This window comes from Chiloscyllium plagiosum, unplaced genomic scaffold (genome assembly GCF_037043375.1).
Source record: "Chiloscyllium plagiosum isolate Xiang-an unplaced genomic scaffold, Cpla_swu_hap1 HiC_scaffold_43, whole genome shotgun sequence".
Taxonomy (NCBI): domain Eukaryota; kingdom Metazoa; phylum Chordata; class Chondrichthyes; order Orectolobiformes; family Hemiscylliidae; genus Chiloscyllium; species Chiloscyllium plagiosum.
In genome coordinates, this window is record NW_028270181.1 from 26,073,909 (window position 1) to 26,101,415 (window position 27,507).

A 27,507-nucleotide genomic window follows, 5' to 3' on the forward strand; every position below is an offset into this window, starting at 1 on the left:
TAATCTAATCAGGGCTTTCTCAGAAATGCAGAGCTGTATTTTCATTCTGACAAGTCTTTTGTAGTCGAGATTGTTAGAAGAGACAAACCACACCTCAGCTGCTGGATTCCGAATGTGAAGGTCCAGAATCACAAACAGCCACTTTGACAGCTGTTCTGAAAAGCTATGTGTATGAGAGTAAAGTTAGGGTGCTGCAAGTGTAGGGAGCCAGTGGTAGCGGGGTAGGATGACAAGCAAATAGCTTTCTGGGTGATTGGGGCCAAAGATGCCAAATTTGTAGCGTGCGAATTGGGTAGACGGTAGGGTTTTGGGTTGGAGCCAGGTGGGAAGGGTGCCAGGACACAAGGTGGCAACACAGCCAGGTAAGTGATAGAGTAATGAGGGCAAATCAAATGAATGGGAGCTATTAGGTCCAGCAAGGGAGACAGGGTTATTTGATATCAGGACCTGGAGGAATTGGAGTTGGGGTGGGTGCTATCAGGTCTGGCAGCTGGGAAGTGAAGGTTATGTTTGGAACAGGGAAGGAGCTCCTCAGCTCCAGAATGGGAGAAGGGGTTTCGGGTTTGATGCCCCTAAAGGAGGTGCTTTGGGTTTGAGTGGGGAAAAAGATCTTGCTCAGCAAAAGGGGAAGAGGGGTTTGGGTTCCGGGGCAATGGAGGGGGTGTTGTGCGTTAGGGAGATGTAGTTATGGGGTGAGGTTACTTAGGGATCACTTTCATAGCAAATCACGAGTCAGACCAGCTATTTATTAGCTTAACTTTTCCTGACTAACTATTTACTTAATTGCAGCATTAGGTTATTTGCCCCATAGCATGTGTTTAGTGCCATGTACAAATTATGGAAGTAAAATCAATCCCAATAACCACTGGCACCTCCAGGTTTGAGTGGCTGGAGAATTATGCAATTACATCTGGCTGGGAACACTGTCATCATGACACGTTTAAAATCACATAACAGGTTATAGTCCAACAGGTTTAATTGGAAGCACACTAGCTTTCTCGTGTGCTTCCAATTAAACCTGTTGGACTGTAACCTGGTGTTGTGTGATTTTTAACTTTGTACACCCCAGTCCAACACCGGCATCTCCAAATCATCTTGACATGTGGTAGATATGAGGTCAATTTCTTATGAAGTTCAAAATCACACAACACCAGGCTATCGTTCAACAAGTTTATTTGGAAGCACGAGCTTTTGGGGCACTGCTTCTTTATCAGGTAGCTGTGGGACAGGATATTAAGACACAGAATTTATGTCAAAAGGTTACAGTGTCATGCAACTGAAATGACATATTGAAGAAACCTAAGTTACTGTTAAGTCTTTCACCTTTTAGAATGGTTGGATGTTTCAATTCATTAATATGTAAATCTCAGGACTTCTTTTAAATCACATTCTCGACATAACTTAAGGTTTTATAAAAATATGTGACAGCTCAGCCCAGACAATGCATTAAAGCTGTCTGTCTTCAAATCTTGAGTCAAACTGGTTCCATTTCCAAAATAAGAATTTATAAAATATTACATACACTGCCTGCAGATTGTGCACTTTTTGAGTAAATAGAATATATCTGTAAATATAATTCTGCAAACACAAATTACCCTGTGGACTTATATGTGCGTGTGTGTGTGTATGACAGAGAGAGAGAGAGAGAGAGCACATAAGTGTGAGTGTGCATGAGAGAGCATGTGTTTGCGTGTGTGCATGCTTGGTAAAGTGCATGTGTGAGTGTGATGGAGTATAAGCCTGTGAGAGGGTGTGTGCATGTATGAGACAGCACGTGTATGACAGAGGGTCTACATGAGTATGTAGTTGTGTGTGTCTGTGTGTGAGAGAGTGTATGGTGCAGTGGGGTCACCTGTAGTGTGACATGAACCCAAGGTCCCGGTGTAGGCCATCCTCATGGGTACCTCTGCTCGGCCACTCTGTGCTGTTGCCTGTCCCGAAGTCCACCTTGGAGGATGGTCACCTGAAGATCCCAGGTCAAATGACTCTGACTGCTGGAGTGTTCTCCGACTGGGAGGAAACACCCCTGTCTGGTGATTGTTGCGCGGTGTCCATTCATCCGTTGTTGTAGCGTCTGCTTGGTCTCGCCAATGTACCATGCCTCGTGGCATTGTTGCCTGCAGGCTATGAAATAGACAATGTTGGCCGAGTCACATGAGTACCTGCTGCGTACATGTACGTGGTGTCCTCACATGTAATGATGGTATCCATGTCGACGCTCTGATATGTCTTTGTGGTTGCCATGACAGGATTGTACGGTGTTGTGGTCAATGTTGTCCTGAAGGCTGGGCAGTTTGCTGCGAACAATGGTCTGCTTAAGGTTTGGCGGTTGTTTAAAAGTGAAAAGTGGAAGCGTAGGGAAGGTTTTGGCAAGGTGTTCATCCTCATCGAAAATATGTTGCAGGCTGCGAAGAACATTCTCTGCTCCTGGGAAGTACTGCACAGTGAAGGGTACCCTATCGGTTGCATCCTGTGTCTGTCTCCTGAGGAGGTCATTTTAGTTTCTTGCCGTGGCACATCGGAACTGGTGATTGATGAGTTGAGCATTGTACTTTGTTCTTATGAGGGCATCCTTGAGCACCTTCTGTCTGTTGCATTCCTCCACATCTGAACAGATCCTGTGTATGTGTAGGGTTTGTCCATAGGGTATGGCTGTTTTAATATTTTTAGGGTGGAAGCTAGAGAAGTGTAGCATCATGAGGTTATCCGTGGGTTTGTGGTAGACTGAGGAACTGAGGTGCCTGGTTCTTAATGGAGATGTGTGTGTCCACGAATGAGACAGATACTCAACAGTAGTCCATGGTAAGTCTGATGGTGGAACGGAACTTGTTGATATCACTGTGTAGTTGTTTCAGTGACTCTTCACCATGGGCCCAGAGGAAGAAAAGTTTGTCAATATATCTGGTGTGTAGTGTTGGCGGTCCTGTGTAGCAAAAAAGTCTTGTTTGAACTTGTGCATGAAAATGTTGGCATATTCGGGTGCAACTTTGGTCCCCATGGTTGTTGTGTGTGTCTGGATGAAGAACCGGTTGTCAAAGGTGAAAATGTTGTTGTCGAGAATGAAGTTATAGGATGGTGCTTGGAGATTGGCAGTTGTTGGTATTGAGTATTGAGGCTGTTGTAGTGGTGCTGTCATTGTGGGTGACGCTGATGCCGAGTGCAGAAACACCCATTATGATGAGGAATGTTCCCGGTTTGACTAGTCCTTGGGTGCTGAGTTTTTGAAAGAAATCTGTAGTTTTGTGACAGAAGCTGGGGTCCCCTGTATAATGGGTTTCAAAATGCTCTCGACATAGCCAGAGAGGTTCTCACACAGGGTCCCACTGCCTGATATGATGGGATGTCCTGGTGTGTTGGCTTTGTGTATCTTTGGAAGGTTTGTTCAATGTATCATTTGAAATGCTATGAATTCTGTGTCTTATGATCTGTCCCACAGCTACCTGAAGAGCAGCGCTCCAAAAGCTAGAGCTGCCAACTAAACCTGTTGAAAAATGTGGTGCTGGAAAAACACAGCAGGCAGGCAGCATCCGAGGAGCAGGAGAATTGACTTTTCGGGCTTAAGCCCTTCTTCAGGAATCATATGCCCAGCTTTTGCCTGATTCTCCTGCTCCTCGGATGTTGGCTGGCCTGCTGTGTTTTTCCAGCACCACATTTTTCAACTCTGGTCTCCAGCATCTGCAGTCCTCACTTTCTCCTAACTAAAGCTGTTGGTCTATAACCTGGTGTTGTGTGATTTTTAACTTTGTCCACCCTAGTCCAACACTGGCTCCTCCACATCAATTTTTTATGAATTCGACTTTGATGGAACAAAGTGCAATGGGATAATATATATTTAATAGCAGCATCTAAGCAAACAAACTCACTGAAAACATAGTAATGCCTGATAAGTTTCTTTCTGAAAATAGTTATACCATCTTTCCTATTTTGAATTGCCATGCTAGAGAGCTGTCGTTTCCATGGGCTGAATCTTCTTCTACTTTGGCTGGGTCAGTTTTGTTAAGTTTCATTGAAGGGTTTCTCACTGCGACGATTAAAGAGATTCCTTGCCATATTATTCTGAACTCATCTTATTAACTAGCTACCTCACCCCTATGACACCCCTGTAGTGTAATGCTAGCCTAATTGTATCACTTGTCACACCAGAAGAACTTTTTCTGGAAATGCCAGAATATCCCAGAACTGACCATTATCCCTGATGCATGAGCCATGAAGTGCACCTGGAGAAGCACTGTCAGTTTGGAGCTGCCCTGCATGGTGACTGACTTTTTTTTCTGCAAATGGCAGAGAAGGGGAAAATGTCATCTTGCTTTGTCAACTGGGAACTGGAGGTTCTGATGGACACAGTAACGCAGAGGAGGGCCATCATCCTCTGTCACAATGGCAATGGGAAGCATAGAGGCACTGAGACAACTTCTCCTGATTGTTATGGATTTTCAAATGCTGCACATCCATTAGAAGTCCAATCATAGGTTTCCTTAGCCACAATCCAAAAATAAAAATCAACAGCAAAAGCCTTTATATAAAATCTTTATCAAAGAATATATCCAACCGTAAAAACAAAAATGAACTATGCACCTTTATGCATTCGCTTTGTACCAATTACAAGGTGCCCTTGCCTGCCATTGAGAGCTCTGGGCATGATGACCCAGCTTTAGACTGCAACATCTTGGCATGGACGGAAAATTTTGGGCTGGCTGACAAAGCGATAATGTTGGGAGCATGTCTGCTCTTACCCTGAGAAAATGCAGCAGGTTAGCTGTCCACAGTGTCATCAGCACTCCCACACGGTGACATCTCCGCAATTATAGAAATCTGGGAGAGATGAGACGCCCTTTTATGTTCTGAGATCTCAAGCATTAAGGGTAGATTCAGCGTCAAGCTTGGAACCTTTCTCAAACCTGTAGAGTTGTAGCATTTACTCTCTTTGTTATCAGGATCCACTTGTCATCACATAGTGCATGCACAATCTATAGGTTGCAGAGGGTAAGCTGCCAATTCCAGAACCTGTGAGCTCCACAACCTACATGGAAAATGACAGGATATGCATGGAAAAACCATCACTTCCAAGATTCTCTTCAAGTTACAAAGTTCTCAATTTGTACTGTAGGAGTACCTTCATCTCGAATTGTAGAATTTGAAGGCCACCAACACCTGTGCAAGAGAAACTATGGGTGAGAGATAAATGCTGCCTTTGCTAATGATGTCCATGCCTTGAAATGAAAAGTAATAAATAGCATTCCCCTATAACAACATCACCTGTTACATAGCAGCCCAACCACACCTGGGAGTCTTGGGATTGATAAATTCACCTTTCAGTTTCTAACAAGCTTAGAGGGTAATGGTCAGGGCAGAAATCCAACAAATAGAATTCCTGATTCATGGCGATGCTGTTTTCATCCAGATGAAACTGGCTTTGCAAAGTCAGTGTGTAACAGTCAGTAGGGTCTGCAAACAATGAACAGCACAAATCTGCTACCACCATCCCATATGTCACGTTATCAGATGGACCTGCAACACACAAATACATCATTTTTGTGATTAATCTCAGAGTCATCTAGACACTGCTAATTTTTATATGGATTTCTATTGTGGAACAGAACAAGAACTTAAATGCAGCAGCTCTGCTGACCCAACTCTGGAACAACAAATAATCTTACTTATAACACCACTGATGACTATGGTCACATTTTATTTATTTAGTGAATGCAAATCCATGACGCCAAGCAACTGTCTCCTCATTTGCTATGTTTAAAATGATTAGTCTGTTACTAAATCTGGAGAAGAGATGCAGCATTGCTTCACACGTTCGTAAGAAGTTCATTGTCCAGAGGTCTCAGTGATGGAGCTTGCTTATCCTGGCTTGACTTGAACCTGTTTAGGTTTTAGACCACTGGGTGATGGATCCAATTGATGTCTTTGAGCTTTAAAAATCGGATCAATGATATTAGAAAATTTAGAGGAATGAATTTTGTTTGAATTAGAATGTCACTGGACACTGTTGATTTCCTATTTCCAAGTAACACTGGTCTCATACTTAGACACAATATCAGCTTTCAATTTTATATCTGTGTTATCAATAATATTGCCTACTTCCAACACCACAACATTGATAGAATCTGCTCTATTGCAGTTCATTTGTTGAGGAAACCCTCGTCCTCTATTACCTTTAGATTTGACGAGGTGAGACATTTCATGTTGGACCCTACATTCCACTCTGCAAACTTAATGTCATTCAAAATTCTGCAGACTGTATGCTTACTCTCACAATACCCCATTCATCAATCATCCCTGTATTCAAATAGCTATGCTGGATCCCACTTGTACAACTCAGATTTAAAATTCTTACCCTTTTCAAACCCCTCATGCTCTCCTCTATCCCTGTCTCTACAACCTCCTAGTCCCAAAACTCTCTGAGCTATCCACTTACAGATAAGATTTACTAGGATGTTGCCGGGAATGGAGGGTTTGAGTTATATACAAAGGCTGGATATGCTGGGAATTTTTTCACTGGAAAGTAGGATGAAAAGCAAAGAAAAAATATTTTCCCCAGAGTGGGGGAGTTCAAAACTAGGGGGCATATTTTTATATGAGGGGCAACCTTTTTCACAAAACAAATGTTCGTGTATGGAATGAACTGCCAGAGGAAGTGGTGGATGTAGGTACAATTACCACATTTAAAAGATATTTAGATAAGTACAGTACATGAATATGGCAAGTTTGGAGGGATATGGGCCAAACGCAGGCAAATGTGACTAGTTTAGTTTGGGAACATGGTTGGCGTAGATGAGTTGGACTAAAGGGTCTGTTTCCATCCTGTATGACTGCATGACTGCTCATTTTTAAGAATCCCCAATTTTAATCATCCCAGTATTAATGGCCTCGCCTTCAGTTGTCTGGACCTCAAGTTCTACAATTCTCTCTCAAAAACTCTCTGCTTCAGTTTCCTCTTTTAAGCACCTAGAACACTACCCCGAGGAACTCCTGCAGAGATGTCCTGGAGCTGAGATGACTGACCTCCACCAATCATAGCCATTGTCCTGTGCACCTTGTATGATTCCAACTAGTGGGGAGTTTACCCCTTGATTCCCATTGATTCCAGTTTTGCTAGGGCTCTTTGATGCCACAATCAGTCAAACGTGGCCTTGATATCAAGGGCTGTCACTGTCACCTCATCTTTGGAATGAGCTCTTTTGTCCATATTTGAGCCAAGGCTGTAATGACGTCAGGAGTTGAGTGACCCGAACTGTCTAAACAGTGATGGAGCAGGTTTTTGCTGAGCAGGTGCTCCTTGACAGTATTGTTGATGACACCTTCCATCACTTAACTGATATGTTGGAATTGTCCTGTTTTTTTGTGTACAAAAATACCTGGGCAATTTTCTATGTTCTCAAGTGGATACCAGTGTTGTAACTGTACTGGAACAGTTTGGCTAGGGGAGCGGCAAGTTCTAGAGCACAAGTCTTCAGTACTATTGCCAAAATATTGTAAGGGCCCATAGTCTTTGCAGTATCCAGTACCTCCAATTGTGGAGTGAAGTGAATTGGCTGAAGACTGGCATCCATATGGCTGGGGACCAGTGGAGGAGGCCAAGATGGGTCATCCAGTTAGCACTTCTGACTGAAGACTGCTGTGAGTGCTTCAGCCTTACCCTTTGCACCGATGTGCTATGCTCTTCCATCATTGAGGTTGAGCCTCCTCCTCCAGAGAGTTGATAAAATTGTTCTCTACCGTTCATGACTAAATGTGACAAGATTGCTGACCTGTTGGTTTTGGGATTGCTTAGCTCTGTCTATTACTTTTTGTTTATGCTGTTTGGCACAGAAGTAGTCCTATATAATAGTTTCACCAGGTTGACATCTTACTTTCATGTATGTCTGGTGCTGCTCCTGGTATGCACTCCTGAACTCTCCATTGAACCAGGGTTAATCCCTGGCTTGATTTAGTGGTTGTGCGGGGAATATGCCGGGGCATGAGGTTGCAGATTATAGTGGAGCACAATTGTGGATGCCCAGACTTGAATTGCTAGATCTATTTGAAGTCTTTCCCATTTAGCACGGTGAAGTGCCACACAACAGGCTGGAGGCTATTCCCAATGTGAAAATGGGACTTTGTTATTGGTTGCTTTCTCTTTAAGCAGGAATTCCAAACCAGGTAGGCCAGGTAAAACTGTGAACAGGAACACTTTATTTTTAGATTCTCACACCTTCACAGCAGGGTCTAGACTGAGGCCCCAGCTCCACTTGAGAGTCTCTTAAAGGGGCATCACCCCAACTACATATATAATTTTCGACAAAGACTGTGTGTTGGTCACTCTAACTAATGCTATCATGGACAGATGCAGATTGGTAAGGATTAGATCAAGTATGTTTTCCCTCTTGTTGGCTCCCTCACTGCCTGCTGCAAACCCATTCTAGCAGTATGTCCTTGAGAACCTGAGTTAGATCAGTAGTGTTGCCGTCGAACCACTTTTGATCATGGACATTGGACTCCCCCACCCAGAGTACATTTTGCATCCGTGCTTCCTCCAAGTTTGTTTAACAGGGAGGAGTATTGTTTCATAAGCCAAGGGAGGTTCGTAACATGGAATCAGTAGGAGGTTTCCTTGCACAGGTTTAACCTGAAGGCATGGGACTCCATGAGGTCCAGAGTCAATGTTGAGGACTCACACAGGACAATTCCCTCCCGATTACATACCACTGATGATGGTGTATGGGACATTGTCTGCAAGCTATGATTCCATGAGTTTGAATATGTCAGGCTGTTACTTGACCAGCCTATAAGACAGCGCTCCCAATTCTGGCACTAGCCCCAGACGTTAGTAAGGACTTTGCAGAGTGGTCAGGGTTGTTTTTTCCAGTGGCTGCGTTGATGCCAGGTTATCTATCCGGTTCACCTCTTTGTAGGAGACTTTGTTACGATTGGTACAACTGAGCTGCTTTCTAGGCCATTTCAGAGGGTAGTTGAGAGTCAGTCACATTGTCTGGATTCACACGTAGACCACACTAGGTGACAATGGCAGACTTCCTTTTCTGAAGTGCACTGGAGAGCCTGATAGGTTTTTCTGACAATCGACAGTAGTTTCATGGGCATTAATAGATTCTTAACTCCAAATTTTTTTTATTGAATTCAAATTCCGCCATCTGTTGTGGCATTATTCCAACTTGGGTCCCAGAACATAGTCATAGAGATGTACAGTATGGAAACAGACCCTTCGGTCCAACTCATCCATGCCGACCAGATATCCTAACCTAATGTCGTCCCACTGGCCAGCACCCGGCCCATATCTCTCTAAACCCTTCTGATTCATACACTATTCTGGATGCTTTTTAAATGTTGTATTTGTACCAGCCTCCACCAGCCCCCTAGTTCTGGACTGCTCCACCCCAGGGAAAAGATCTTGTCTATTTACCCTATCCATGCCCCTCATGATTTTATAAACCTCTATAAGGCCATCCCTCAGCCTCCAACCCTCCAGAGAAAACAGCCCCAGGCTATACAGCCTCTCCCTACAGCTCAAACACTCCAACCCTGTAAATCTTTTCTGAACCCTTTCAAATTTCACAACATCCTTCCTATAGGAGGGAGACCAAAATTGCACACCATTTTCCAAAACATGACCTCCCTGGCTTAATTGTCAAGCAATAATATTACTAGTCCGTCACCTCCCCTTAAACCTACCATGGTTCCCTGCTAAGTAATGTCTCAAATTCGCGATCTTTTTCCTGCCAGATTCCTTCACAGCTTCACTTCTCCCTAAATGTACAACATATGCTAGCTATTCAACATTCCTAGACATCTGACCCTGTCCAATTCATCTTGAACATTTCTGATTTTAAATGTTTCTGATTGGGCATGCCTTCAGCTACCAAGGTTTTAAGGTCACAAATTCCCTCCCGAAATAAAGCTGTCTATCTTCTTCACTTCCCTCCTACTAACTGGCCATCCTTATAATACACTTTACCCAAGATACAAGCTGGGTTACCTATGGGTTTGCTCAGCGAAGCAGGAGGAATATCGAGAAATATCTTCTCCATGAGTTTGGATGAGATAAGAACATCAATCTGGGAATCTTGGTCTGTTAGCACAAGTACTGTGGGCCTGGAAGAACATAAAGAAAACATAATGTCAAGTTGACAGTTCAAGCAATCTCATATATTCCTTCTTACTGACTGGCAATGTGCATAGATTTTCTGATATCTCTTCTGGCTAAGTGCACTGTACTGATAGCTATGAATTTGTGGTTTTACAAGATGACTGTGTATCTTTAACTGGAGGGAAAGTAGTGTAATGAAGAGGCATGTGATCTGCTATGTGTTTGCCCGACAGGATGATTATACGGTTTTGTTGGCACTGGAATTGGGTACCCAGGTCAATGCGACCAAAATGCATATATTAGATTTTAATATCTGAAAACAAAAGCAGAAGCACTTTCTTTGCACAGAGATACAGAGAGAAACAGAGAGAAAGAGAATAACAGGTGATGAAATCTGTTTTAGAGATGTTGCACAGAGGTACAGAGAGAAAGGGAACAGCCCCAGGCCCAAGCCCTGCCGGGTATTCACCATTTCTCCCAGACCGCCCCTTCAATCAGGATGAACGATCAGTCCTCAGTAAAGGTCTCACCTTCATCCCACTACATGCCCGGGTCAACAAATTCTGCACATGTTGCAACATTCAACTTTTCTCCTGCTGCTTCTGCCTCCGTGGTTACTTTTTCAATCGCGACTCTCCCCCACCCTCTGAAGACCTTTTCGCCCGCCTCCAACATACTCCATCTTTTTGGACACCCTATGCTGGCACTTACCCTCTCTTGACCACTGTATCTCCAACTGCCGTTATGACACTGACCGCCTCAACTTATCTACCCCTCTCACCCACTCCAATCTCTCACTCTCAAACATGCAGCCCTCCACTCTCCTCATTCCAACCTCAACCTCACCATCAAACCAACAGTCAAGAGGAGGGGGGTGGGGGGGTGTGGGGGGGGCGCGCAGTGGTAGTATCGAAGCCAGATACCAACTCACTAACACTTCCTCCTACCACCTTGTCAACTATGACACCACCTCTCATCATCAAACCATCATCTCCCAAACCTCAGGAGATCTTCTATCTACAGCCTCCAACCTCATAGTTTCACAAACCTGCACCGCCTGATTCTACCTCTTACCCAAAATCCACAAATCTGACTGTCCCGGTTGACCTGCTCCTGCCCCACTGAACTCATCTCCTCATATTTCAACTCCACCCTGTCTCCTTGGTCCAGGAACTCCCCATTTATGTCCGGGACATCACCCATGCCCTCCACCTCCTCTATGACTTTTGCTGGAAAAGCACAACAGGTCAGGCAGCATCTGAGCAGCAAGAAAATCGACGTTTCGGGCAGGAGCCCTTCATATATACACACGAGGTTACTGGTTATTTACAGACATTAATGAGGATAATCTTTTCTGTAATTCATATTCTTATTGCCTTGTGAGTAAAGATTAGTTGATATTACTTTTTGTTTGAATATCTTAAAACTGAAATCTTCTTGTGTGATTCCTTTAAATCAGTCATTGGGAACTCATTTGATTTTTAAAGTTATCACCCTACTGGATCATAACAAAACAGGGCCTAATGAGGATGTGAATCAAGAGGCTGGGAATGACTACAGTGGAATATGCCAAAGTTTCAATGGTCTAGATTCCCAAACAGTTCCTTCAGACTAGCAGGCAGGCTTTCACTAGGCATCCTGGTCAGCAATTGTAAGTCAATCTGGCCATGCCTAGACTATGGCAACCTGTGGCATTATAAAAGCCCATCTCTTCAAATACCACTGATCTATTGAAGGACAGTGGACGTTTTGGTTCTCATAAGGCCCTGTAGAATTCTGATGTAATTGGCTGGATTTCCAGAAAATTCACCACAAATCTGCTGGATTTATGGCAGGACAATTTCAAAAGACTCAGTTTTGGTCCAGTTATCTCACCACATTTGCAAACAGAATGATGAAATATGAAGAACTTTGGTTGCCATGTTAAATAGAACTATAAAAAAATTACAATAAATACACAGGCCATTTAGCCTCAGAGATCTTTGCCTGTGTTTATGCAAGTCCACACAAGACTCCTGCATGAGATGTTTTTCTTCAAATATTTATCTTGCTTTTCCTTCAGACTATCTCTCTTATTCATCCTACTCTACACGGTAGGAAATTTCACATTCCCACAACTGTAATGAAAGGAGTGCTCTGGTAAACAAGCCCAAGTGCTCTGATAACCATATTGTATCAAAAGCGTAAATATTTATTCAGTCATCGAAATGTTTCTTGTTTCTCTTTTTTGTATAATATTCAGAATAAATGTCCACAACGCCTCTATAGTTAACTCAAAAGAAACTCATTTATGGAAGCAAGCTTATAGTAAATGACAAAACTGGTAATAACTGAGCTTCTATGCATAATGAAGCTAAAACCCCTTAAACCCTTAGTGTAGCTTTGGCAATGATGCGGAGGTGCCAGTGTTGAACTGGCGTGGACAAAGTCAGAAGTTACACGACACCAGGTTATAGTCCAACAGGTTTATTTGAAATCACAAGCTTTCAGAGCGCTGCTCCTTCATCAGGTGAACTGTGCCTTCACTTGACAAATGAACAATGTTCTGAAAGCTTGTGATTTCAAATAAACCTATTGGACTATAACTTGGTGTCGTGTGACTTCTGACTTTGTAGCTTTGGCAGTACAGAGTCAATGGATCTTTTGTACTGTCTGATTCTATGAATCCCAAACACAACATGCACAAAAACGGCAAGATGATTCAGCTCTGCTGAAATGATATAGGTTTTATGAAAAATGAAAAGGAAAAACACGGTGGATCAAGAGTCCACTCTTAAAAGAATGGGAAAATTTCTCACAGAACATCCATTTCTTGTCAATGGCTTTGGAAAGCTAATAGCAGAAGAACTGATGAGATTTTCAAGTCAGATCTGAGTCCACATAAAAGTCAGTTAGAAATCCTCTTTGACTATAATCAGATTCCTTAACACTGGAAAACCAGTAACCTCAATTTCCATAGGTAATCTTCAGAACAAAGCCTCCCCTAAACCAGTTTGCCCAGCAAAATAACCACTTCTTATCTCTGTTAAAAGCTTCCTTACTTTCTCTCTATAATGTCAGCTAATATTTCGTAAACTGTCAGTAAACTGTAACACACTACGTTTTTTTAGAATATTTCAAGAAATCCCAGAAATTATCCGATTTCTTACAGATTTCTTCATATTGGTATTTTTAAGGGCTACATATTCCCAATACTGAGGAAAGAAATCCCTCCTGGGTGTATTTTTAGTTTATCCTCATGGTCTCTAGCTTTAGATTGCCCAATACATATTGTTCACAATTATCTGTACTGCTTAGCAAAGTTAGGTCACTCGGAATAGAGGGAGAAACAGCTGTTTGGATACAGAACTGGCTCATAGGTGGGAGATAGGGGGTGGTGGAAGGTTGCTTTTCAGACTGGAGATCTGTGACCAGTGGTATGCCACAAGGATCAGTGCTGGGTCCACTGCTTTTTATAATTTTACAAATGATTTGGATGTAAACATAGGAGATATGGTTAGTAAATTTGTAGATGACAACAAAATTGGAGGTGTAGTGGACCTCAGAGTACAACGAGATCTTGAACAGATGGACCAATGGGCTGAGGAGTGGCAGATGGAGTTTAATTTAGATAAATGTGAAGTGCTGCATTTTGGAAAGGCAAATCAGAGCAGGACGTATACACTTAATAGTAAGGTCCTGGGGAGTGTTGCTGAACAAAGAGACCTTGAAGTGCAGGTTCATAGTTTCTTCAAAGTGGAGTTGCAGGTAGATAGCATAGTGAAGAAGGCATTTAGTATGCTTGCCTTTATTGGTCAGAGCACTGATTATAGGAGTTGGCAGGTCATGTTGTGGCTGTACAGGAAATTGGTTAGGCCACTTTTGGAATACTGTGTGCAATTCTGTTCTCCCTGCTAAAGGAAAAATGTTGTGAAACTTGAAAGGATTCAGAAAAGATTTAAAATGTTGTGAAACTTGAAAGGATTCAAAAAAGGATGTTGCCAGGGTTGGAGTATTTGAGCTACAGGGAAAGGCTGAATAGGCTGGGGCTATTTTCCCTGACCGTCGGAGGCTGAGGGATGGTCTTATAGAGGCCTGTAAAATCATGTGGGACACGGATAAGGTAAATAGACAAGGTCTTTTCCCTGGGATGGGGGAGTCCAAAACTAGAGGGCATAGGTTTAGGGTGAGAAGGGAAAGACTTTAAAGGGACTGAAGGGGCAACCTTTTCACACATGGAATGAACTACCATAGGAGATAGTGGAGGCTGGTACAATTACAATTTTTAAAAAGCATCTGGATGGGTATATGAATAGGAAGTGTTTAGAGGGATATGGATCAAATGCTGGCAAATGGGATTGGATTTATTTAAGATATCTGGTTGGCATGGACAAGTTGGAACAAATGGCCTGTTTCCATGCTTATTATCTCTATGACTCTATGCTTCTTCTCGTAGGTTTTGAACTTATTGCGTCACCAATGTAGCGACTTGCAACACACTATCTTTTACCATGGGTACTATGTCCTAACGTGATGGAAACCTTTGGAATGAACTTTTGTCAGAATTCTTACCTGTAAAAGACTTTCACAGTGCTCTTTGGTAGGCATGGAATGCACTGCTGGTAGATACCATTTTCATCAAATCCCAATTCAGAGCCACAGCTTCCACAGCCGGAGTATGTAAAATGGATCAGTGAGCCAAAGGCTGACTCCACTGGAGTAAAGGCATCAATTTTGAACAAGGGGATATGGGTGGAATGGATATGCCACTGCATTGCTGCTATGTGGGTCTTTAATTGAACAGTTCCTGTAAAGAGAGAAGTAGTGAAGTTAACTAGCTTGGAACCCTAATCAACCACTAGGAAAATGTTGGAATCGATAATTAAAAAATACTTAACAATATAATTAGAAAAGCATAGCATGGTTAGAACAAATCAATGTGGTTTTACAAAAGGGAAATCCTGTTTGATAAGTCCTTCCTATCAGAAGAATATTGTGAAACGTGAAAGGGTTCAGAAAAGATTTATAAGGATGTTGCCAGGGTTGGAGGATTTGAGCTATAAGGAGAGGTTGAATAGACTAGGGCTGTTTTCCTTGGAGCGTCGGAGGTTGAGGGGTGACCTTGTAGAGGTTTACAAAATCAGGAGGGGCATGGATAGGATAAATAGACAAAGTCTTTTCCATGGGGTGAGAGAGTCCAGAACGAGAGGGCATAGGTTTAGGGTGAGAGGGGAAAGATATAAAAGAGACCTAAGGGGCAACTTTTTCACGCAGAAGGTGGAATGAGCTGCCAGAGGAAGTGGTGGACGCTGGTACAATTGCAACATTAAAAATACATCTGGATGGATATATGAATAGGAAGGGTTTGGAGGGAATATGGGCCAGGAGTTGGCAGGTGGGACTAGATTGGTTGGGTTATCTAGTCGGCATGGACAAGTTGGACCGAAGAGTCTGTTTCCGTGCTGTACATCTCTATGACTCTAGTAGGGTAGATAAAGGAGAACCAGTTATTGTAAAATGCAAGGATTTTCAAAATCATTCAGTTAGGTACCATACAAAAGATTGATATTGAAAGGTTCCTGGATTGGGGAGTGATAAGATCATCATGGAGACAGAATTTATTCCAAGATAGGAAACAAAAAGTAAGGAAAAATGGGGAATTTTCATGTGATTTGTGTAATGCTGGAAGGATCAATGCTAGGTCTCAACTAGTTACAATCCAAATTTATGACTGGAGAGTAATTCTTGTTAACTGTACGAATCTAGGTGGAAATACAAGCTGCAAAGAGGCCACAAAGAAATTGCAAAATGATAGACAGGTTAAACAAATGAGCAATAAAGTCCATTTGTTGATGGAGCATAATGTGAGAAGGGCCACTTTAGCCATATGAATAAAAAAAAATAACTTTTTATAAAGTGTACAACTTGTGCGTGTTAATTGTCAGAGAAACTTTGATGTTATCACTGTAGAAACACAAAGCGTTAACATACAGGTAGAGCAAAGAATTGGAAAGCAAGTGGAATGTTGGCTTTTACTACAAAGGGTATGATGCACAAGATGAAAGAAGTCTGCAAAATTGTTAGGGGCTTTTTTGAGATTACATCTGGAATATTGATAGCAGTTTAGGTATTTGTATTTCAGGAAGGATATACTTGCAGTAGAACCAATACAACAAAGGTTTATTAGATTAGTCTCTGGAAAGAATGGGTTGCCCTGTGCTAAGGAGTTGAGTAAATTGGGTCTATATTTTCTGGTGTTCTGAAGAATGAGAGGTAATCTTACTCAAATATTCCAAATTATGATGGGAGTTGACAGAGTAGATACTAAGATATTGTTTCCTCTGGCCAGGGAATCTAGAATAAGGGAGCACTGTCTCAGGATAAGGGGAAAATAATTTGGGATAGAGATAAGACATTTTTTCATGTAAATGTTTGTGAATATTTGGAATATTCTAGATCACGGATAATATTACAAAATGTGTCAAAATTACATATGAACAAACAAGCTAGTTGCAGACCATTTGGAACCTTGAACCTGCACGACCATAAAATAAGATCATGACTGATCTATTTGTGTTCTGAATTCCACATTTCTATCAATTTCCAATAATCTTTTAGACTCCTGCCTCACAAAAATTTCTCTATCTCTATCTTAAAAATATTGAATGATCTCCTAAGATACAGTTCCAAAACGAGAAAAAAAATTCACCTCTGTCCTAAAAGGATGACCACTCAATCAACCTATCTATATCCATTTGCAACCATCTTATCTCTTCTTCACAACATGCCTTGTATCTATTTTGGTATCATCTGCAAATTTACCTACCATGTCTTTGCTCTCTCCACCCAAATCCAGAAACTGAACTGGACTAACCAAGTAAATACAATGGCTACAATAAGCACATCAGAGGCTGGGAATACTTCAGCAAATAACTCATTACCTGACTCCCCAAAGCCTATCGACCATCTACAAATCATAGGTCAGGAGTGTGATAGAATATTTCCTAATTGCCTGGATGGGTGCAGCTACCAACAACAATGATACTTCTTCTTGTGTGTGAGTGTAGGCTTGGGGACACTGTTTTAAGGACAAAAATGAGGAAAAACCTTTCTCTCAAAAATTAAGCAATTTGGAATTCCATTTCAGAAGGTGGTAGATGTGGGGTGGGGTCATTTAAACATTTTAAGGCAAGTTTTGGTGGGCAATGGAATCAAAAGGTTGTCAGGAGTCAATGGTAATGTGAAATTGAACACACCAGCAGATCAACCATGACCTTACTGAGTGGAAGAGCAGGCTGAATGGCAACTCCTGTTCCTAATTCATATGTTCAAGGAAGGTGGAAAAAAAACTGACAAAGAGAGGGCATCAGATTCATGTTATGAACACATGCAGCCAGTACGAAGCCAAGGAGCATTTAGCCGAACTCTCTGCTTCCTGTCAATAAGCCAATCCAGTATCCGGAGTACCATATCGCATGCAGATCACGAACTCTTATCTTGTACCATAACTTTCCACGTAGCGGCTTTTAGAATTCCAAATGTGCGACATCTACTGTCTCCTCTTTAGCCAGCCAGCTTATTGTATTCTCAGAGGACCTCAATAAATTTGTCAAACATGGTTTCCTTTTCACGAAACCATGCTGACTCTGCCTGATTGTATTATGATTTCCTAAGTGTCATACTAACTATCTCCTTAATAATGGATGCTAACATTTCCCCTATTACAATGTTAGGCTAATTTGTCTGTAGAGTTCTGCTTACCATCAACTTTTTCTTCTTAATTTGTTCATGGGATGGGGGCATTGCTGACTGGGTGAGCATTTACTGCCCATTCTCAATTGCCCTGGAACTGAGTGGCTTGCTAGGCCATTTCAGAGGGTGGCTAGAAGTCAACTTACATTTCAGTGGGTCTGGAGTCATATGCATACCAAACATGGTAAGAATAGCATATTCCCTTTCCTTAAGGACATTAGTAAACCATATGGGTATTTACAACAATCAAAATAGTTAAATGGTCAACATTGGGAAGAATATTATTAAATAGGAGTGGGTTCAGAAAAGATTTACCAGGATGTTGCTGTGACTGGAGGCTTGGAGTTATGAGCAGAGGCTGGAACCTTTTTTTACTGGGGCGTTGGAAGTTTAGGGGTGACCTTAGAGAGTTTTATAAAATCATGAGGGGCATATATCAGGTGAATAGCAAATGTCTGCTGCCTAGGAAGAAAGAATTCAAAACTAGGGGACATACTTTTAAGGTGAGAGGACAGAGATTTAAAAAAGGACCTGAGGGGCAATATTTTCACACAGAAGGTGGTACATGAATAGGAAAGGTTTTGAGGTATATGGGTGAAATGCAGGCAAGTGGGATAAGTTTAGTTTGGGGGAAACTTGGTAAGCATGGACGAGTTGGACTGCCAGGTCCATTTCTGTGTTGTATGGCTATTAGAGTAGCTCTTAACACCAGACATGTTTATTGAGTTCAAGTTGAATTATGCTACGTGCAAACTATGTGCAATGTTTCCGACAATACAACAGTGTTTATTCGCTGTAAAACACTTTGGGACATTGTGGCATTGTCAAAGATGCTACAGAAATTCAATTTTCTTTTCTCAGAAACCCAGGATAAGGATTGAGAAGTTTTACTGTTATGCATTTACACACAAAAATGAGCTATGTCAGATAAGATGCATGAAACGAGGTAAGGAGAAAAAAATTGGAGTGATAATTCTCATATTAAAATGTCTAACCTCACTCTTAACCAAAACTTGTCATTCAGTGACCCTTGATTATGATGCTGTCGCCCATTAAATGGCTATGTACACACCTGAATATCTGGTATGTAGCAGAGTGGAAAGGTCCATTACTTTAACAGATGCTACATCACTGGATTGGTACTTGTTCCTGAATGCAATGGCTCTTTCATCATCATCAAACAGGCACTCGCAGGATGACCAAGGTGTGGAGTGCAGTTCTAGGTCTCCAGTGATAGAATTTTGAAAGACAAGCAGATCTCGGAAGTCCCAAACATGACCTAAAATACCAGGAGATACAGCAATAATAGGCCATAGATATTAACAATAAATACAATGGTAAATCTTTGCAAGGTTTGTGAAGGTTTGTAGCTCAGGGTGAGGTTTAGGGTGTAGGTTTGCTCGCTGAGCTGTAGGTTTGATATCCAGACGTTTCATTACCTGGCTAGGTAACCTCCTGATGATGTCGCCACTGATGATGTTACCTAGCCAGGTAATGAAACGTCTGGACATCAAATCTACAGCTCAGTGAGCAAACCTACACCCTAAACAATGGTAAATAGAAGCAGAGCTATCAGATTAATTGGTTAGAGACAGTAGAAATGTAGCACTGTCCAACCAGAACTGGAAATCACAGGGGCAATGTCCAGTTTTCATTGAATTAACTGATCTGTGTCAGGGTTAGTTAGTGCAGCTTATTGATTGCAAAACTCAGCCATGAATACTGCTGTTGGTCAAATGCCATTGGTTTTTGCAGTTACACTTTATGAGGAGAAGATTCAGCAAGTCTCTACATTCACCACTTGCCTCTTAGTTAAATGGTCTGATAACTTTCAGTATCTTGATTTAGCAAACAAGAAACAGCAGCTTCAGAATTATTGGAAGAAAACTGGGATAGAAAATAGGCTCCCTACTATTCAATGATCATTACACAACAATCTTTATTAACTATTCATCACTCCTTACCTAAACTGTCCTTCATTATTTCAAGTGCATTTACAGATCTATCCTTAATTACACCTAAGAAAGCCTTAATTAATTTCCCTCTGTCACTCCAAACATAAACACTCCACCAATTTTCTTAAACACAATCCATCATTCTTCTTCAGTCACTCCTTACACACACTTTAAATCATTTAAACTTGGTAATTTCTTGCACACTGTCCATCTAAATCTTCTCTCACTGCTTCCATACATGGTCCATCATAATTCCTTTGCCATTCCCTAATTTAGATGCTGTGCTTTTCTTACCCAATTTCTTTTGAATCCGAGAGTGCCAGGCAATCTTACTTCCCCAAAGTGTCAAGGTGCTTGGGTGACCTTTGACTTGCTCCACACTCAGCACTATCTTCTGTTGTTTCTTTCCACGGTATGTGTAGGTGCTCTCTGTATGTAAGGTAATGTTACATTATACAGTGCACCACTAGCTGCAGTAACGCGCAACTACTTTATTGATCAGAAACACCAAATAATGGAAATGTTTGAATCTGTTTGTTAACAGAACATAGAACATCGAACATAGAAGAATACAGTGCAGTACAGGCCCTTTGGCCCTCGATGTTGCGCCGATCCAAGCCCACCTAACCTACACTAGCCCACTATCCTCCATATGCCTATCCAATGCCCGCTTAAATGCCCATAAAGAGGGAGAGTCCACCACTGCTACTGGCAGGGCATTCCATGAACTCACGACTCGCTGAGTAAAGAACCTACCCCTAACATCTGTCCTATACCTACCACCCCTTAATTTAAAGCTACGCCCTCTCGTAATAGCTGACTCCATACGTGGAAAAAGGTTCTCACGGTCAACCCTATCTAAACCCCTAATCATCTTGTAAAATGACCAGTGTTCAGAGATCAAATGATATTGGACTTTATTCTGAGCTGGTCCTCACCCAACAAAAACATGCGATTTGTGTCTGGGTCACTGGGTAGCATTCAGAGATGGTAACTCTCTGGATGATTCAGATTAGATTAGATTAGATTACTTACAGTGTGGAAACAGGCCCTTCGGCCCAACAAGTCCACACCGCCCCACCGAAGCGCAACCCACCCATACCCCTACATTTACCCCTTACCTAACACTACGGGCAATTTAGCATGGCCAATTCACCTGACCTGCACATCTTTGGACTGTGGGAGGAAACCGGAGCACCCGGAGGAAACCCACGCAGACACGGGGAGAACGTGCAAACTCCACGCAGTCAGAGGCGGGAATTGAACACGGGTCTCTAGCGCTGTCAGGCAGCAGTGCTAACCACTGTGCCACCGTGCCGCCCGTGTCTTGCATGTCCCTTAACCTTCCTGCATTACTTGCATGTCCCTTAACCTTCCTGGTTCCAGCTCTCCATGAGCTTTCCTCACTCTGACCTTTTATTCTTTTATGTAAATTACATAATACCGAACACTGAAAACTATACAAGGCTTAACTTAAAATGTCGCTAATGTAAGGAAGCCTTGCTTGAGTATAATAAGTATCAAAATAAATTTTGAACTGTTGAATTAAAATGTTTGTCATCAAAGATTTTTCTGAGAACTAGTGGGAATACCAGCCTTTTATCTCCAGGTCAAAGTTCAAACTTGAAGGAAAAACAGTTATGTTTTTGTAGTGCTTTTTGCGACCACAACTGTTTTACAGCCAATGAACTACTTTAGACGTGTAATCACAGTTGTATTGGAGGGAACCAAAACAGCAACCCACTAGCAGCAATATGACAATGACCAGGATCATAGAATCATTAAATGATGTTGATTAAGAGAAAACTATAGAATCAGGGAATGGTCTCTCGTGCATTTCTTATTCCCTTAAACCATTCCATTAGAAACAATGACTTTAGCCTGTTGGAATTCTGTTAAATCTCTGCAAATCTCTTGTTTTTTTTCTTTATGTCATTCCTTAATGTCCATATCTTTGGCTAAATGCTTGGCCACCTGTGCTCATATTTCCTTAAGTGTTATATTTTCTCCAAAAACGCTCTTGTGCAGCTTCTCAGGAAAGTACATGAAGTAAAACAGCTATACAAATGCAAATTGTCATTATTTACCAGTGTTCTATTCTCCAGCAGATGTTCTTCGCCATGATAAGCATTTAAAAAAAAACCTTTGCTCTGAATATCACATGATTGCCAACCATTGATAGGGTAGGCATATCACGGAACAATAGGCCTTTCATTTGGTAAGGAAATCAACAACAATAATTTGTCTTTATTTTATACTTTTAATATCGCAAAATGTTCCAAGTAACTCAGCAGTGACATGTTAAAAAAATCTTGACAGCAAGGCACATAAAGAGGTATTAGATTATCAAAACCTTGGATAGAGATCTAATGTCCAAAAGGTTGGACAAAATCAGTCGATGCTGAATTTGCTGCCACTCAGATGAGAATTAGCTTGAGAAGGATGAAATACTAGAAGTTACGCTCCTTAGTGCTGTTTGGAGAAGACAATTGTATAATCCTATCCTATCCTTGCCAAACTACTTTAAGTAGATTCTAGGGTAGGAGGCAGAAGTGCCTGTGGATTGTGGACTTGTTGATCTTTCAGAAGAGAAAGGAAACTAACACCAGGAAAAGAAGTGGGAAAAATCAGAGGGCACAGACCTGACATCACAGTAATGAGGACAACTTTGAGTCGCGCGTGTACTACCATGCCTGGTTGCAATTCATTAATGTTCACATATTGCATGGACTCTAGGCGCTGAGAGTTTGTGGGCTCCACAATCAAAAGATAGGAGTGTTGAGCTGAAATATATGCTATAAGCTCCTTCAATATCATTGTGTTCACAGTCTGGGACCCTTAAAAATAAAACATTAGGAAAAGTTAGCTCACAGGTAAATATCCAACAGACAAATTTAACATGATAAAGTTTCACAATTAAACTGACACCAACTTTGAACTATTGGTATTAGAATTGCTGGGAGACATTTTGATCATATTACAAGGATTAGGGCTCAAAGTGACAGAACACAGAACATTACAGCACAGTACAGGCCCTTCAGCCCTTGATGTTGCGCCGAGCTGTGGAACCAATCTGAAGCCTATCTATCCTACATTTTTATCCTTATGTTTATCCAATGACCATTTAAATGCCCTTAAAGTTAGCGAGTCTATGGCTGTTGCAGTAGAACAGGGCTGCTGTTCAACATTATAAGCCCAATTTTCCGAACAGACATTGGGAGCTTTCAAACAACTTCTCGACTGTGTAACTCAATCCAGTGCTTGTAATTTGGATATCACTCAACCTAATGCCTACGAAAACAAAATATAAGGATAACTTGAACAAATTTTAATTTGACTCAGAAACTCAATAAACAATTACATCTGTGCACCTGAATACTAATTATAATTTTGAGATTTCCTGAACCCAAGTCTCAACAGCCAGAAAGTTGCTGAAAACCAACCTTCAATACCTGGACGCATCCTAAGTTTCTGTCTCAATATCCAGGAGTGTTCTAAACCTCAGTGTTAACGTCCAGATAGGTAATGAACCCCAGTCTCAACACGCAGTTTTATCCTAAACCCCAGTCTTAATACCGAGATGTGTTCTAAACTCTAATCTTGACACCTGAACTCTCTCTGATTTCCAATCTCAACATCTGGTCTTATTCTAACCTCAGTGTCAACATTCAAACTCACCCTGAATCTTAGCTTGGCTAGCATCTTGTACTACTTAGGAGAAAGTGAGGTCTGCAGATGCTGGAGATCAAAGTTGAAACTTTATTGCTGGTACAGCACAGCAGGTCAGGCAGCATCCAGGGAACAGGAGATTCGACGTTTCGGGCACAGGCCCTTCTTCAGGAATGAGCTCATTCCTGAAGAAGGGCCTGTGCCCGAAACGTCGAATCTCCTGTTCCCTGGATGCTGCCTGACCTGCTGTGCTGTACCAGCAATAAAGTTTCAATCTTGTACTACTTACCCTGACTTCTAGCTCTGAATAACAATCATATTTATTGATCCTTAATTTTCACCTTTTCTTACCCTTGCCGATACATTACCCGTAAGAAGGATTAATCCACCAGAAATTCAACAGAGTAAATCAGAAGTTATTGGATTGACATCCAGGTTATAGGTAAAACTGTAAGTTTTCACTATTAATATTAGATTACACAAGAAATAGAAACAGGGGTAGACCATAAGCTTTTCTACCTCACTCCACTATTCAGTATGATAACAGGTGACCTTTGGACTTCAACTCCACTGTCCCACCTGTTCCTTAAAATCTTTGATCTCCTGTGAGAAGGAAACACAACCTTAAATGGTAGACTTTTTCAAGGCACTATTATAACAGCCTGAGTCACGCTGAAAATAAAACTGACTCTGGGAGACTTCATCCAACGTGGTGCAATTGCCCTTTCTATTAGGCTGCACTGCTGCTGTTGCAACTGCAGGGTGCACAGCCAACACCCACATAGTCACATTGAGTGTGATGTAACTGCCAGGGGTGCCATAGCAAGGTGCCTGCAATAGGAGTAATAAAATGAGTGTTCTTTTCAAATATTTTAAATGAATTCAAATCCTGGGATTGCAATTTGCTTACTGCCCCATTTCTAATATGTGATGCCCATGTTCCCAATCCTCCACTCACTACTGCCCTGTTGTTCATGGTTAAGCAGTGAGAGAGTAAGGCAGTATGGAGACTCAGTGAGGGATGGGAGTGGGCCAACCAGGGACTTAGGTGAGGTTGCAGAGAGGTACTGGACGGACAATTGAGACATTGAGTGAAGTGGTGAGTGGGGGAATGAAGCTGTGAGTGGGGAAGTCAAATACAGTGGGGAGAAGGAGAGCAGGGAGCTGAGGATGCTGAGTGAAGCAGGAGAGTAGAGGATTGAATGGGTAAGCGTCGAGTGAAGGATGCTGAGTGAAGGAGAAGAATGAATGGGCAAGCAGGGAGCTGAGGATGCTGAGTGAAGTGGCAGAGTAGCAATGAGCAGAACTTCAAATGTATTGAGAGTAGTGAGGTTTCCTTGGTTGTCAGTGGCACCATGCATCCACATAAAGATGGGAGTTGGAGCTGGCTTCCAGTTCCAGGTAACTATCAATGGTGCTAACTGTGCCAACATCCTTCACCAGTGTGGTGGCAAAAGATACTCTGGGTTCAGATGGCAATTATAAGTCATTCAAGCTTTTCTATCTCAGTACCACGCTCTCTGGAAACAAATGCTGCAGTTTTTTGGTAACATACTGCACATTCTACTGCATTTGTCAACCCTGAAGTACAGGTAGTTCTTCTACAATGCAATGGTGGCGTTCTTGTGCAACCCAGCATTGTAGAAAAATCACGCTTCAGAAACAGCGCTTGAAGTGTTGGCCCTGTAAGCACATTACAGTCAACACGTTTTAAAAGTTTGCGCATTAGAAACAGTGTCCCCAATTCATCAATCAGGTTACAGCGAATTTGCGTTATATCAGAAAGACCGCTATTAATGTCCCTTTTTTTCTCATTACTAAGAACACATCACTTACATTGAGCTATTTGAATCTGTAAGCAAGGTCCCATCTTGATCATTTTGCTCCTTGGGGTGGACTGCAACAACTCCTCTCCCTGCCATTGGTCGCAATGTACAACAACATCTGTATGGGCAGAAACACCAATAAATCACCAATCAGAACAAAGGAACCTTGAGTCCACCTTACTTTCCAGAATATTCGAGGGATTGATGTTTGTTTAGCCGCACATTTTAAACTTAATATTTTAATGGTCCAACAGATGTCTCCAGTAAAGGTGAGATGCTGTTCTACCTTTTTTAAAATTCGTAGATATGCAGACAACTGGAAGAAATCACTGGGTTCAGCAGAGTTGAGATGATTTTGCTGGTGCGCTTTTATATTAATGATTTTGTATTGCACACATGCTCTTGCATTAGTACACATATTGGACCTCAGTGCTATTTGTTTATTTTTCTCAATCTCCTCTTCCAACACATATTGGTGGGCGGCACGGTGGCACAGTGGCACTGCTGCCTCACAGCGCTAGAGACCCGGGTTCAATTCCCGCCTCAGGCGACTGACTGTGTGGAGTTTGCATGTTCTCCCTGTGTCTGCGTGGGTTTCCTACGGGTGCTCCGGTTTCCTCCCACAGTCCAAAGATGTGCAGGTCAGGTGAATTGGCCATGCTAAATTGCCTGTAGTGTTAGGTAAGGGGTAAATGTAGGGGTATGGGTGGGTTGCGCTTCAGCGGGGCGGTGTGGACTTGTTGGGCTGAAGGGCCTGTTTCCACACTGTAATGTAATCTAATTGGTCTGTAACAACTGAAGAAGAGTTGTACTGGACTTGAAACATTAACTCTATTTCACTCCACTGATACTGGCAGGCCTGCTGAGTTCTTCCGCATTCTCCGTATTCGTTTCAGATTTCCAACATATTTTGTATATATTGTTCTGTATCTTCAGTGCTAAATTAGAAACCATTAAATTTATTCTTCAAAAGTCCAAGATGATTAGTGTAAATTACTATTTTCAGAAGAGACGGTTTAGGGAAGAAAATTCATATTCTAAATTCTAACACAAATTACCTCCATTTCACAACCTGGCCCAGCGGGTAGCATTTTAGTCTCAAGTAAAGACGTTGTAGTTTTTGACTTGAGCATGGAATTTAAGTTTGCACTTCATACAACCTTGATCTGGGCTATTGGAGTTGAATCGTTTTGTGGTGTAACTGTGCTACTCAAAAAAGTTAAATTCTCAAAAATTCTTTCATTATGGTTTTTGTGAGTCAGTAATCGAGTAATTCTCAATTAGCAATGGAAACAATTTCCTAATTTATTGTAGATAATCTAATTCAACTAACTCAGAATAAATTTTAGCTGCTCTTATTAGCCAATAGATCCAGAGAAATTACGTTCAGATCACAGATCTGGCACTGGTCTGAAAGCATCATGAACATGGTAAGGCCCTGTACTCCTCTGAGTCAAAGCTCATACAGGACTTCAAACTCTGAGAAATGTTGAATCAAGAAAAGACCACTTAGCCAAACCAAACAATGTTCTGAATTTAAAATTCGCATTCTTGTTTTCAAATGCATCCCTATTTCAGTAGCTCCTCCAGTTGTACTATCCTTCAAAGTCTCTGCATTCCTTCAATTTGTATCTTAATGTACCCATTTTCTTTTACCTTTGTATTTAGCTGTTTAGACCCTAAACTCCAAGGTGGTATAAAAGATTTATAAATTAATTAGTAGTCACCCCAGCTCCTGCTTGTGTCAATTAAACTTTTCCTGGTATGTAACAGAGTTCTGTATTACACTGAAATAGGAGCTGAAAGTTTGAATAATATTGTCATACACTTGTCATTCATTATGCCTTGTCTGTTGAGAAAAACGTTTCTACTACTACCAAACATGTACAATGCATCGACCTTACTAACAGGTGGTAAAGACCTGACTCCACAGCTAGAAAACTGTGTCACAGCCTCTTTGAAGAAACATCATAAATCAGGATAAACTAACAAGACAGATCACCCAAAAATGAAACTGGATGGATCCAACTCACCCCCCTTCTATGGACTACCTAAAGTACAAAACCAGAGCCCCCCCCTCAAACCCATAGTCACATTACCTGGAACACTGACATATAGGTTAACTAAGGAATTCCACTGAAAACTGAAATACCTAGTAGAAGACTCATGCCACCCAATTCACCCCACCCAAGAATTCCTGAATACCATCAAAGACACCAAGATAGAAGGGGAC

General features: G+C 41.7%; 1 protein-coding gene across 4 annotated transcripts in view; it reads right to left on the reverse strand.

Moving 5' to 3' along the window:
* Positions 1-4,511: 4,511 nt before the first annotated feature.
* shld2 (shieldin complex subunit 2) overlaps positions 4,512-27,507 on the reverse strand; it is a 102,178-nt gene continuing 79,182 nt past the window's right edge. For all 4 annotated transcript variants that reach the window (XM_087982632.1, XM_087982630.1, XM_043678720.2 and 1 more), the window contains 7 exons: positions 25,285-25,392; positions 22,422-22,616; positions 20,074-20,208; positions 18,897-19,103; positions 14,645-14,879; positions 9,983-10,098; positions 4,512-5,508 (listed from right to left, as the gene is read on the reverse strand). In XM_087982632.1, coding sequence (XP_087838758.1) covers positions 5,306-5,508; positions 9,983-10,098; positions 14,645-14,879; positions 18,897-19,103; positions 20,074-20,208; positions 22,422-22,616; positions 25,285-25,392 — 1,199 coding nt within the window. In that variant the 3' untranslated portion in view covers positions 4,512-5,305. The remainder of the gene's footprint in view (positions 5,509-9,982; positions 10,099-14,644; positions 14,880-18,896; positions 19,104-20,073; positions 20,209-22,421; positions 22,617-25,284; positions 25,393-27,507) is intronic.